This window comes from Oryzias melastigma, linkage group LG4 (genome assembly GCF_002922805.2).
Source record: "Oryzias melastigma strain HK-1 linkage group LG4, ASM292280v2, whole genome shotgun sequence".
Taxonomy (NCBI): domain Eukaryota; kingdom Metazoa; phylum Chordata; class Actinopteri; order Beloniformes; family Adrianichthyidae; genus Oryzias; species Oryzias melastigma.
In genome coordinates this window covers 21,980,916-21,993,359 of record NC_050515.1, presented here as the reverse complement: position 1 = coordinate 21,993,359, position 12,444 = coordinate 21,980,916, and the positions used below count along the sequence as shown (strand labels likewise).

Sequence of the window (12,444 nt, the reverse complement as noted above, 5' to 3'; positions counted from 1 at the left end):
TGTTTTCATTTATGCCTGTATGCACCATCATCACCAAGACAAATTCCTCATATGTTTGAAATCATACGCCCTTCTACTATCCCTAGTGGAATGATGATGAAGTGCAGGCAGAGAACAGGAACCAAGTTATGGATTTTTAAAGAAAGTTTAGATAATGCTAATGAAATATGGAAGTCAGAAATGTGTGTTTTTAATATGATGTGAATGGTTATAGACTATAGGGTTAATCTCCTTATTTTCTGAATGTTTTTCTGTTTATATCTGGTATTCTTTTTTATGTTATCTGATCATTAGGATCAATTAAATATAAAAAAATAAAATTTCCTACCTACAGTCAGAGTTTATATAAATGAATATTTAAATAGCCCATTTGAGCCACATTATTTCAAGAACGTTCTACCTTTTCATCTTTATTCATTGCTTGATTAGCTGAATTTTACGATATCTTGATATCAGAATCGGACTAAAGAGAATAGTATTGAAGTGAGATTGATGAAGTGTACAAATCTGCATCAGGAAGGTTAATGTTTTTAAAAACTTTATTTTCATTTTGGATCAGCAGAAGGTTTAAATGTGGAGCTCTACAGACACTTGAGGATGCTGAAGTTACACTCCGTCCCTCTGGGACATCCACACATCTTCCCGACCCTGGAGCCTTTCCGCACAGCACACTGTTCACCTGCATCGCACTGACTCACAAAGACACAAAGAAGACATTTATGAAAGAGAGTATCTGTGATGTAGAAAACACGCTTCCTACTCCGAGTACTTTACTATATACTACTCTATGCATAACTCAGAGGTGAATTTCTAATGAACTACTGCCGCTCTGCAGAAACTTTGTCCTAGAAAATGACACTTTTTAAAATATTTTGGCTAAAAACAACACAATCATGATAAAAAGATCACTGGAAATGCTTCGAAAATTGATTAAAAAAAAATGATTGTAGTGGGACTTGAAGCTTCTGCTGTGATGAAAGGAACTCTCGCTCACAGGGGGAAGCCAGCCCAGCTTCTTCTCTGATGAGGGCAGCTGTTTGTTCCTCAGCTTCTCCAGAACTTCCTGCAGAGCTTCAATCTGAAGACACAACAACGTTTATAAATGAAGTCACTGTCACACGTGAACTGTTAAAAAAACAACTCATGGAAATGCAAGAAAAGAACTTTCAAAGATGATTTGGTTATAACAGCTCAACTACAATTTTAAAAATGGAAACAGTCAAAAGAAGTCATTTGTCATACTTGACAGTATTCATGTCAGCCGTTTAAAATGAGTTGTAGCTCACCAGCTCCTTCTCCTCTTGAGTCTTGAAGACTTCAAACTCAGGCGAGCGCTCCTCTATCTGCTCCTCACAGCTCCCCAAAGCCACCAGCAGCCAGCAGGAGGCGCTGAGGAGCAGCATCCTGCTGCTGACCATGGTGCTGAAGACTCTGGATTTTGGTGATAGAAGCTGAAGAAGGTAAAGACGCCTGCAGTCAAAAGCCTGGCAGCTGAATGTGTGATTGTACTGTAACCGGGAGGCTTTATACAGGCGCCGCTCTGATGTCACTCAGACCGTATTTACTCCGGTAACGAGACAATCAGTCAGCTCACCTCAGAGGTCGTCCGAGGACATAACCTGTGCTTTGTCAAACAGGACGCTGTTCCCCCTGAATCTGAGTCTAACGTGAGGTTTCTACTGGAGGAACATTTCCTGTGACTCAGAGGCCAGAAGTTTCTGGATCATCTTACTTTCTCACACTTCGGTGCATTTAGAAGCAAACAAGGAATAACGTTATTTTGTTACTTGGTAGAGGTTGAGTTTGTAACAATGATGTCATTAAAAATTATTTGTTTTATTTTTTTGATTTAGCTTTTCTAAGAAAAAAAAATCTGATTTAGCTCTTCTTTATAAAAGTAGTAGAAATAAATGAATATCTGCAGAAGTGCCATCTGTTTTGCTGGTTTGAACAGTTTAAATATGATGTGGTTGTTTTTTTCTATGCTCCCGTTTATTTAGTTTAGTATATTTTTACGTCCCATCCACAAAAAACATATCAGTCTTTTAATTTCAGGCACTGAGTGATTTTCAAAAAGTTTTCCCCCATAATGCTTTCTATCAGTATGTATTGCTGGGAAGTGTTCAATCTCATGTGCTTTATTTGACCATGGTTTGCTGCAGAGCTGCCTCTTCTTTGTTTGTTGGCAGACTGTTACACTGAAGACGCCTGACAGGAAGAGCTGCGACCTGTGGAGTGTCTGTGTCACCGTCTACGTCAGCGCAAACTAGATGCTTTGACATCGACACACGTTCATTAAATCTGTGTTGTCCAGTTCAGTGACCCTGACTTAAGAGGAAAAGAATCTAACCTGGGGAGGATTTACCATTGGGCAAAAGCAGGTGATTGCTTGACTTTTTGAAAAGAGAGAAAACCTAATAAAAAAAAAAACCTTATAAAAAATGTTTCAAATTATTTCAACATCTATTGTTGGTTAATTCTGTAATAAAAATAATAAAATCACTGAAATAGTATCAGAATCCTTATTAGAAAGGGTTTTGTCTCTCTGCAATGATGGACTATTCTGTCAACAGCAACAGCATGTTAGCTAGCAAAGAGAGACTCTTTAAAGAGATTTTTTTTTTAAACTTAAACTGAAGCAAAGATATCTGAGCGACTGGGAAAAAAAGAAAGGAGAAATCAAGAAGTTTTTTGCTACACTTTTAAAAGAGCAGGAAAAAAGACAAAACATGGAAGAAAATACCAAGAGAATCAATGGAACTCAAACAGAAGGTAAAGAAAGACAAGAACAGTGCTGGGAATAACGCAGTTTAAGCATGATGGTGTTACTAACGGCGCTATAAGGTAAGTAACAGAGTAATGAAAGAAATTATACCAGTTACAACATCGTTATTATTACTAAGTATAAATTGAGGCATGTTACTTCACACTTTAATGATGCGGTTTATCACCAGCTAATATTCTTTGCACGTATTTACATCACAGCAAGTGTCAATGAAGTGGAATATTGCAATTAAGGTAACATTTTCAGACACTATTTTACTTAAATCAAAAGAAACAAATATTTACATCAAATGTATGTTGTTTCTCGGTACAAAGATACTATCTACGTCCACCTATGCTACAAAGTGAAGAAGCAATGATATGTTCAAACTCCTTCCCTTCTCCCAAACTACTTAAAAAAAACTATATATTGTGGTTGATTTTACATAGTACCTTGGATTTTAAAAGCAATTCACACACTATTCTCACTACTTTTCTTAAATGGCACAAAATAAAAACCTGTTTATGAAGACTGTTTATGAATTCCGTGTATTATGATGATGAAAATGTGGATGACTTCATTAAAAAAAATAATTAAAACACTTTTTCTCACAAGCATTGTTCAAACGCAATGCATTGTGGTCTATATTCACCAATCTAGTGAGCATTGATGCCCACTGTTTTATTATTCCTTTTTTTTTTGCAAAGACTTCTGGGAAATTCTAGGGCACTCGATTTTGGAATTGTAGATCCAGACTGCTCTACAAAGTGGCAGATGTTTCATATAGTGCACTGTGTAGTGAGTAGTGAAGGAATTGGGGAAAAAGCACATCAAATCAAACCAAAGTGGATTTTGCAGCTGAGAAGAGGATAGGTTCTATCCCAGGAAATATACACAGCAACACTCCACCGTTGTCGACTGACATGTTTCCCCCCAAGCACTCAGCCCTAAAAAGAAGACGGGAAAACAAAACAGGGAAAGTGGAGTAGTCAGCAAATTAAAAATAGATTTGAATAGGCATTTTTCCGTAGCCATTTTTTTCAAACAAAACGGCGTATTCGACGGACATATGTGACACAACACGTTGCTTTCAGCATGTGGTTTTGAACGCGCTAGAACAGCGCTGGAACGGTGCTTTCGACGAGTGGTTTATACGCGCCTTTAGGGACAGTTTTGGGACAATACAAGATGGCATAATTTATGTGCTACTTTTAAAACGTGCCTTAAAAGCTGCGTTTTTCGTGGTCAAGAATGCGCCATTTTTTAAGGTGCAATTCCTGGTGAATATTGATCGCTTTTGCTTGCCATACAGATCAGTCCTTTACATTGAAACTTGAAGCCTATGCCGCAGAGGTGGGGACTCGAGTCACATTACTTGGACTCGAGTCAGACTCGAGTCATGAATTTGACGACTTTAGACTCGACTTGGACTTTCCTACCTCTGACTCGTGACTTGACTCGGACTGTGGTATTCATAACTTGTGACTTGACTCGGACTTCAGCCCTCTGACTCGGAAAGACTTGCTATTTTCCCCCAAATCCACGGATTATAAAGTATAAAGTATATATTAACACCGGAACTAATGTTTAGCGTCCGTTTTCCGCCGGAGCGTTATAGATGTGGGAACGGAACGGAGAAAAGATGTCGGCGGCGGTGGTTCAGATGTCCTGCCGATACCGGGGCATGTTAGCGGTCAGAGCCGCCGGCATCAGGACGCTCATCCCCGGGCTGGTCCCGGCGCAGTTCCGAGCCTTCTCGGTGCGGAAGGAACCCGAACTAGAGGAGAACCCGTTCTACAACAAGTACCAGGAGAAGATCCAGAAGCTGCGCAGGTTAGCGGCTAACGCCAAACCCTGTAGGAGCATGCGCCTTTTTAAAGGCTCGCTTCTATTTTAACAAGTAAACTGCAGCCAGGAAGTTACTGGATGTGCAAATTGAACTAAATCTATTAAAACAAAAGTTCGGCTTATTGAATAAACCTAACAGACTATCTTTTCTACTTTAAATGTTCCTCCAAATTTTGAGGTTTTAATATAATTATATTATTTATGTTTAATATTATTATTTCTTAAAGGTTTTGCTTTTAAGTGAAAATTACAAAAAAATTATATAGTAAAGAATATTTCTTAGATGTACAAGAATGTAGATTTAAAAATTATTCATATAATATAAGCAATAACGGAAAACATATAATCAAAAATAACAACCTAACACTAAATAATATTAAATAATAATCATAATTCTTAAGTGTTTGCATTAATGTTTGGTCTCAACATCACCACTAAGAATTTAATCCAATTTTGAATTTTAAAAACAGTCAGATTTTAATTTATTAATGTTTAATTGCCGTTTGTCACTGTAGGTTTCAGATTTCAAAAATGTGTGTGTGTTTTTTTTATAAGGGTCTATAGTTTTGCCGTCAATTGTGTTTCCTAATTTGAATTCTAATTTACTGACCAAAGTTTATTTCAAATTTTTTGATATTATTTCGATATTTTTGATATTTTGTGCATTTGTGGGTCATTTTATGTGCTCAGTCTGGATAAAAGAAGGAGGTTCTCAGCGTGGATATCTGAGAAAGAAAGAAAAAACAACACATTTTTGTTGGTAAATAAACTGTTGCCATCTTCTCACTGAGCTGGTAGTGTTTCCAAGTCTACAATCTTGTCCCAAACGTCACTTAAATCGGCTGGATTTAGAGAAATCTGCTTCCTCCTAATTTGTACAAGTCATTTTTTTTTTACTTTTTGAGCCCAGAGGTCTTTACTTCAATGCAAATCAATGACACATTGTTATTTTTATATATTTCGGATGTTTTAGGTTCTGTCACTGTTCTGTCAAAAATAAGTCTTCATGAAAAGACTTCATTTCATCTCACTTCCTGTATATGAGGGCATGTAAACTGTATATCTATGTTCAAACTATAACATTTTATATCTCAATTATTCCCCTTTCAGTGCCAAGCCCCAGGAGTTCAAGGTTCGACTGGAGAAAAGGCAGGAGGCGAAGAAAGAAGTGCTGGGCCACTCCAAGCAGGCGGAGTTTGTGCGGTTCATGGAGCAGGAGGTGAAGCGTCCACACAAACCCCCGGAAACTCGAGCCGAAGCGCAACATCTTAAGCCTTTTCTTTTGTTTTTCTGCAGGCGGAAAAAAAAGGGAAGACGCCCGGCAGCGATGGAGTATCGGGAGGTTTTACCAAGAACAAGGTGAGTTTAGCCTTTCGAGCAGATCGTGGTTGAGCCCGTTTGTTCTGATGAGTAAACCAGGTTTTCTGCAGACGTTAGCTTCCATCTTGAACCTGGAGATGATCGAGGGCAAAACGGGAGACGAGGTGGCAGAGGTGAGGCCTTTCACCGCAGCTTCAGATTCATAAAGTATTTGATCAAATAACATCTGCTCTGTTTTATTGTTCAGCTTTGGATGCAGTATTATTCTACCAAAGACACAATCAGTGCCGCCATCCCAGTGAGTTGCACCTGAGATTTTATGTTTTTATGTGACAAATGTGGAGTTTACTTTTTATTTTCTGTATGTAAAATTAGATTAAACCTAAAAAAATATATATTTTCAAAGACATATATAGCTACATTTAGGGCCCTTTTAAATAAAACGTGAGGCTAAATGGATCCATGCAGAGAAAGACAAAATGTCATCTCTATTTGACAAAAATCTCCTGGAAAAAGATGAGACAAAAGAGGAACCTTCTGGAAAGCTGCTATGGTATTTCAGATGGAAAAGAAAAAAATATGGTAAGAGTCAAACATGGTAGAGGCAGTGTGATAATATGGGTCTACTTGGCAGCTTCATATTTTGAATCAATGAAACCTTAACTCTGATAGATGTTCTTTCCCAGCAATGATCTGAACACTTCACACATCACAACTGAAAGGATCAGAAGCCGTTTCTGGACTATAAACGGATATTTTATGGAAGAAAAATAAAACCGTTTTATAAAGTAAAAGGAAATTATTTTATGGAAATGTAAAAAGCTTCTTGTAGGTTTTTATAGTCATTTATGGGGTTTAATTGACATTTATGGGGGTATTTTTGGTAGAGTTTTTGCATGATGATAAGCCTGTGATTCAGCAGTGATGATCTGTGCTCTTCTTCCTGTCCCAGTCAAACATCTATGAGGTGATGTTCAGCAGATCCAAGTCCTGCCCCATGGTGAGACCTCCAGAAAATCTCATTCATTTACTCAACAAGCCTGTATCCTTCATCTGTTTGTCTCCTTTGTCCTCCTGGTTGCCACGATTTCCTGTCTCTGCAGTTTCTCTATGCACTTCCTCGGAAAGAGGGCTATGAGTTCTTTGTGGCTCAGTGGTCTGGACACGAGCTCCACTTTACTTCCCTCATCAACGTCCAGGTGAACCTCTCACTCCTCTGGAACCCTCCGCTTCCTCCTCTCTTGCTCTGCGTGCGATTAACCCTCAGCTGTTTACAGACTCTCGGGGAGAACGCGCCGAGTCAGCTCATCCTCTACCATTACCCGGAGCTGAAGGACACAAAGCGCGTGGTGCTCATGACTGCAGAGATGGACCCCAAGTTTGTAGTAAGTTGGTTTAAAAAGACAAAACACACACATTGTTGTTTAGAGACGCCAATCTGAACGTTCCTCGTCTCTACAGACCGTCCAAGAGGCGCAGTGCTTGGCCAATCAGGTTCAGCTCTTTTACGGCACGCAGCGGCAGGAGACGTACCGATTGGTGGAGACCTTCAACCATCACCCCGCCGACTTCAAACACATGTCCGTGATAGCAGAGCTGGAGCAGAGCGGCATCGGTTCTGCTGCTTCTCCACAGCTCTCCTGAGGGGAGTCGGGACAACGCCAAAGAGTTGGAAAGGTGTCTACCACAGAAACTGAGAGGACTAACAGTGGAAAGTGGAGCTGCTGAAGGAACAAGGAGTTCTGGAAGGACTTAATGCTACAGTATCACCAGGACATTTGGATGTTTCACTAAGAAAAAGTTACTGTGGTTCAGATGGAGGCAAAATCCCCAAAACTGCGTGACTCTAACGAAGAAACTCAAAGTGTTGGTGCCACCACATTCATGCCCATCAACTCATGTTCAGACCGATTGAGTTGTTTTTGTCTGCTCAGAACTTTGGTATTAGAAGAAAAGACTAATTTAACAGAAACTATTAAAACAAAAGTCAAAAAGCAGAATATTGGGTACAAAAATGTCTGTGATTCTGAAGTTCTATCAATGTGGAAAAACTTTCCTGTTCCCAAAAATAAATGTATTTATGCTCTATTAGTTCAGACAATGTCATTAACTGTATGCTGGAATTGAGCTCAGAAGTTAAAGGAGATGCATCTAAAAGATGAAAAATGAAGCCGGAACATTCATTCATTCATTCATCTTCTTGGCCGCTTCATCCCTTTTGGGGTCGCGGGGGTGCCGGAGCCTATCCCAGCTACTGATGGGCGAAGGCGGGGTACACCCTGGACAGGTCGCCAGTCCGTCGCAGGGCCTCAATCACACACATTCACTCTCACATTCACACCTAGGGGCAATTTAGAGTCACCACTGAACCTATGAAGCATGTTTTTGGACGGTGGGAGGAAGCCGGAGTCCCCGGTGAAAACCCACGCATGCACGGGGAGAACATGCAAACTCCACACAGAAAGGTCCCAGCCGGGAGTCGAACCGGGGCCTTCTCGCTGTGAGGCAAGAGCGCTAACCACTGCGCCACCGTGCAGCCCGCCGGAGCATTTAAACGTATTTTATTTTGAAAGTCAAAGGTGAAGCTGTGACTCCTCCAGATGTTGAAAGCTGACAAAAATCATCTGTAAAAGCTTAAAATGTTTGCTAAAAAAAATAAATAACTGAAAAAAATGTCCCAACATTTTTGAAATGGCTGAAAGAAATACTCAACATTTTTCTAAATACGTGTATTAAAATGGCTAAATAAGTTTAGAGTGGTTACATTTTGAGAGCTGGAACTTCAGTTTTTGGTTATTAAAAGTAAGAAATTGAAAACTTTAAATAAGGAATACAAAAAAACTGCTAAGTTACATGAGCTGAAAATAAAGTTCAACAATTATGTTCTTTTTTTCTTTTATTTTTTCACAAAACAGTGCAAATCCTCAAAAGGAAATTCAGACAATATTCATTTGAACAGTTGTGGTAAATTTAAACTCAAAGTACAGAAAAGCCGAAGAACAAAAATGTTTCTTCTTTGATGAAAGTTAGTAATTGTTTGGAGTCTTTTGTCCTCTCTGGGTTCCTGTACCAACATAAAAACACATCAACTCAGAACATAAATGCTGCAATTACCCCACATTTTATCAAGATAACACAACGTTCGATGTTTTGTTCCGCATGAACGAGTGAAGAACAGAACAGTGGTCCGACTCTGAGGATCTTTGTAGTTCATGATCCGAAACGAGAAAAACAAACAAAAAAAATAAAACATCAACATCTAGATTTGAGAAAAAAAATACTTCAAGTGCTTTTTTCAAATGAAAGAAATATTGTAATGACTGCCCACTGCAGGAGCTGTGCATTATGGGAAGTAAAGCTTCTGTTGCTGTCAGTAGCACCACAAGTTAGTGGGTCACTTCCAGGGAATATTGAATGTATACTTAAAGGATTAAAGGTCTAATAATTGAATCCACTTCAGTTAGTGGACTCCACCCTTTTTACTCTCCTATTCTTCTGTCTGTTCAGAGTTGTGTGTTGTGAAGGGACGAGTCAGCTTGAGCGTTCAAACTGTAGCTCCTACCACCCTGCTGTCTAATTTGGCTGATGTTATTTGGATTAATTTAGTTGTGAACAAACACAAAAACATGTATTACGTGTTACGGACATATTTTAACCCCATCCTAATTACATACAAATAGTCACTTCCATATAGTTGAGTTCTGCTCCATCCTGTCTGTTAGCAGTCATTCCACTTCTGACATCATTTTAGCACTTAGCTGGACAGACATTCCCATAATGCACAGCAGGTCCTGTAGTGGGCAGTGTCATTACGAGATGGACCAAGAATTCTGGAAGTAATAATTTCATCTTCAAAACACAAGTTCAGTTTTCTCTAAAACAAAGTGTGTTTCACTGCTACATGTAACGACTACTGTAAATGTTGGTCAAAGTCGAATGATTTCAAACATCTTCAGCAAATGTTTGGAATTTTCGTGGCTTCAAATGACGGCATCTGTGGAGCTTCATCTGAAAAGTCCAATTTTGAACTCATTTTGACAGAGATAAGCTGAGTTAGCAACACAAGTTAGCAAAGAAGAAACAGCAACAACAAAATTTTGCGTTTTTGTTCTCAAAGTTTTGAAAATTGCAAATCCAGGATTTTTGTCGACTTTACAAACACTAATGCAAAAGCCAAAATGATAGTTCTGAATCATCAAAGAAAAGAAGTGTAAATTCATAGATGGAAAAGTTTTTGAGACATCAGCTGAGCATTGTTGTTTATTTTCTAAACATGATCAGCATAGTGGTTTTTCCGCTCCGAGCTAAGGATTTTATGAGTTATTTTTAACTACTTGTTGATGTTTCTTCAGTCCACTGATGAAGCCTCTTGGACAACAGTGAAATGCTTCAAAGGAGGAAGATTTCAGGTCCAGGTGACTCAACTACAGGACAGAGTCACTAGGGGGGGGTTGTTCTCCAGTCTTAACTACATCTCCACTGGCTAACACTCAGAATGTAACTGACAGTCATGGAGAGAGATGACTAGAGATCAATGATAAGGGACAATTCTGAAACTATTACAAAATACTTTGCAAACTCAGAATGATAATAATAAAAATATGACCTTCAGTTTGTTCATTTAAGGACATTTGTGGTAAACACCATGTGTTTTAATTTTCTTCTACTCGTGAATCCATCCATTTTCTATTCCTGTTTCGACGTATGGCGTTGCTGGAGCCTATCCTATCTACAGATGGGCGACGGCGGGGTACAGTTTGTCGTAGGACTACATTTCACTCACTTATAAAAACGCAACAAACATATTTGGCAGCATGGTTTGTTTGTTTTCAGAAAGTAAAAGAAGGTAAAATGTTAGCATGAGAACTATGATTCTTTCTGTGGCTCTGCAGGCTGTTGTGATGAAGTGTTGCAGGTCAGTCTGACCTGCGTCTGGAAGGGAAGGACTCGTGTGATCAGACCTGATGGGTCAGAGTTTGTCTCCTGAACCAGGACCGACCAGGTGCGTTGGTCCTGATCACCTGGTACTGCAGTGCTCTGGCTCCCTGAGTGCGCCCCCTGCAGTCCGGTTTCAGTACATGGACTCGGCGTCTCGGATGCTTCCGAACGACAAACTGAAAGTGCTTCCCAGCTTCTTGGTCACGGTGCAGCTTTCCCTTTTCTTCTTCCTGCTCCAGTTTAGCAAAGAGGCGGAGCTCTGGCCTTTGGTCCCGCCCATCAGGCGCTGCCTACTGTGTTCTTTGTTGCTGCAGTGGGACAGCATGATGGCCTTCCTTTCCACCTGAGTGCAAACAGGAAATAAGTTTAGTAAATAAAATAACTGCTAGCTTTTATTCATTTCATTTGTGGTTATAAAAGATTTGTGCGATTTACTTTTTGACCTCATTGTGTTATATATTCCTGTTAACTTGTGTATTTAAATAAGTAACATAAATTATTCATTATGTTTGCATGTTATTCTGCAAACATAATGCAATTATTATTATTATTGTAATTATTCCTTTTGCTCCGCATGAACAAATGTGTTTTTTTTATGTTTATTTTTTGGGTTAAATGAGATTTTATGAGTATATTTTCAGTTTTTGTAACATTTTTGGATGTAGAATAAAACTGGACAGTTTTCCGGACTCTCACCTGCGTGTCGTGTGAGTGTAACGTGACCACGCCAATGTCCACGCCCCTGTCGCTGCAGCTCTTCAGCAGGTGGACCACCTCTGCATGTTTGGCCCACTTACAGTCCTGGCCGTCCACTGCGACAATGTAGTCTCCTTCCCGAAGCCCCGCCTCCTGAACAGACATTTATAACCATTGATATTTATTACATTTAAATTAGACAAAACACCTTAAAAACATTAGCTGTACTGGGAGATTATTTTAGTCAAATCAAATTGAAAATTCAGCGTATATAAGAGGTGTTTTCTAAAATAAAGCCATTATTTCACAATTAAATTCTCTCTAATGAGTCATTATGGGAGGAGTTTGTAAAATGCTTTTTTTGCTTGAGGTGCTTCAGCCGCCGCTCACCTCTGCACAGCCTCCAGGAACCACTCCTGCCACCAGGACGGGGGAGTCTCCTCTGAGGGTGAGTCCCAGTCCTCCTTCCCTCCTTTGCAGGCAGATGACACGCACCGGCCCCCAGCGGGCCCTCGCACAGAACACCGACAGAGGCCCCTGCAGCACACATGACACTCACAGTTAACACTTCTGAATCCAAGAACACTCAAATCAGCGTCAAGTTTGTTTTCTGGTTGTGTTTCTGTTATTTTCTATGCTTTATGGAAATAAACCTTATTCTGCAGGAAAACCTGGTTGCTAACTTTATATATATAAAAAACAGGGCTTCATTTGTAAAGAAAACCAAATCTGTGGCATGAACAGAACTCCTTTTTTTTGATAAATGCAAATTGTTTTTCTAAATTGTTGTGTTTCCATTAGGGAGATTTATTATCATAAATCATATTTGCACAATATCATATTCAATGGAAACATGGATAATGTCCGAATTTTTTCTT

At 39.4% G+C, this 12,444-nt stretch overlaps 3 protein-coding genes across 5 annotated transcripts in view; 1 reads left to right on the top strand and 2 right to left on the bottom strand.

The window, feature by feature from the left end:
• Positions 1-521: 521 nt before the first annotated feature.
• Positions 522-4,250, bottom strand: LOC112150832 (cocaine- and amphetamine-regulated transcript protein). 2 transcript variants are annotated; one of them, XM_024279341.2, is made up of 4 exons: positions 4,204-4,250; positions 1,287-3,711; positions 995-1,078; positions 522-689 (listed from the first exon to the last, which is right to left on the bottom strand). In XM_024279341.2, the coding sequence occupies exons 2-4, from the start codon at positions 1,416-1,418 to the stop codon at positions 582-584; spliced, it is 324 nt and encodes a 107-aa protein (XP_024135109.1). In that variant the 5' UTR covers positions 1,419-3,711; positions 4,204-4,250; the 3' UTR covers positions 522-581. The 2 variants fall into 2 exon arrangements, with proteins under 2 accessions (XP_024135109.1, XP_024135110.1); XM_024279342.2 differs by having other exon boundaries at positions 1,287-1,451; positions 4,204-4,231.
• A 110-nt stretch (positions 4,251-4,360) lies between these two features.
• On the top strand, positions 4,361-8,023 carry atpaf1 (ATP synthase mitochondrial F1 complex assembly factor 1). The gene is made up of 9 exons (XM_024279339.2): positions 4,361-4,597; positions 5,723-5,831; positions 5,909-5,971; positions 6,043-6,105; positions 6,180-6,230; positions 6,885-6,932; positions 7,036-7,131; positions 7,210-7,317; positions 7,394-8,023. The coding sequence occupies exons 1-9, from the start codon at positions 4,383-4,385 to the stop codon at positions 7,574-7,576; spliced, it is 936 nt and encodes a 311-aa protein (XP_024135107.1). The 5' UTR covers positions 4,361-4,382; the 3' UTR covers positions 7,577-8,023.
• A 787-nt stretch (positions 8,024-8,810) lies between these two features.
• The window catches only part of rhpn1 (rhophilin, Rho GTPase binding protein 1), an 18,764-nt gene continuing 15,130 nt past the window's right edge, over positions 8,811-12,444 (bottom strand). For both annotated transcript variants that reach the window (XM_024278237.2, XM_024278238.2), the window contains exons 14-16: positions 11,957-12,103; positions 11,567-11,719; positions 8,811-11,213 (exon numbers count right to left, since the gene is read on the bottom strand). In XM_024278237.2, the coding sequence (XP_024134005.1) occupies positions 11,004-11,213; positions 11,567-11,719; positions 11,957-12,103 (510 nt within the window). In that variant the 3' untranslated portion in view covers positions 8,811-11,003. The remainder of the gene's footprint in view (positions 11,214-11,566; positions 11,720-11,956; positions 12,104-12,444) is intronic.

Excerpts from the sequence above, each read along its gene's own strand:
- LOC112150832 (XM_024279341.2), bottom strand. The coding sequence starts at position 1,418 with ATGGTCAGCAGCAGGATGCTGCTCCTCAGCGCCTCCTGCTGGCTGCTG. Across the intron at positions 1,079-1,286 it reads CTCAAGAGGAGAAGGAGCTG|ATTGAAGCTCTGCAGGAAGT; the intron begins GTGAGCTACAAC and ends TTGTGTCTTCAG. Across the intron at positions 690-994 it reads AGCTGGGCTGGCTTCCCCCT|TGCGATGCAGGTGAACAGTG; the intron begins GTGAGCGAGAGT and ends TTTGTGAGTCAG.
- atpaf1 (XM_024279339.2), top strand. The coding sequence starts at position 4,383 with ATGTGGGAACGGAACGGAGAAAAGATGTCGGCGGCGGTGGTTCAGATG. Across the intron at positions 4,598-5,722 it reads AAGATCCAGAAGCTGCGCAG|TGCCAAGCCCCAGGAGTTCA; the intron begins GTTAGCGGCTAA and ends TTCCCCTTTCAG. Across the intron at positions 6,933-7,035 it reads GATCCAAGTCCTGCCCCATG|TTTCTCTATGCACTTCCTCG; the intron begins GTGAGACCTCCA and ends CTGTCTCTGCAG.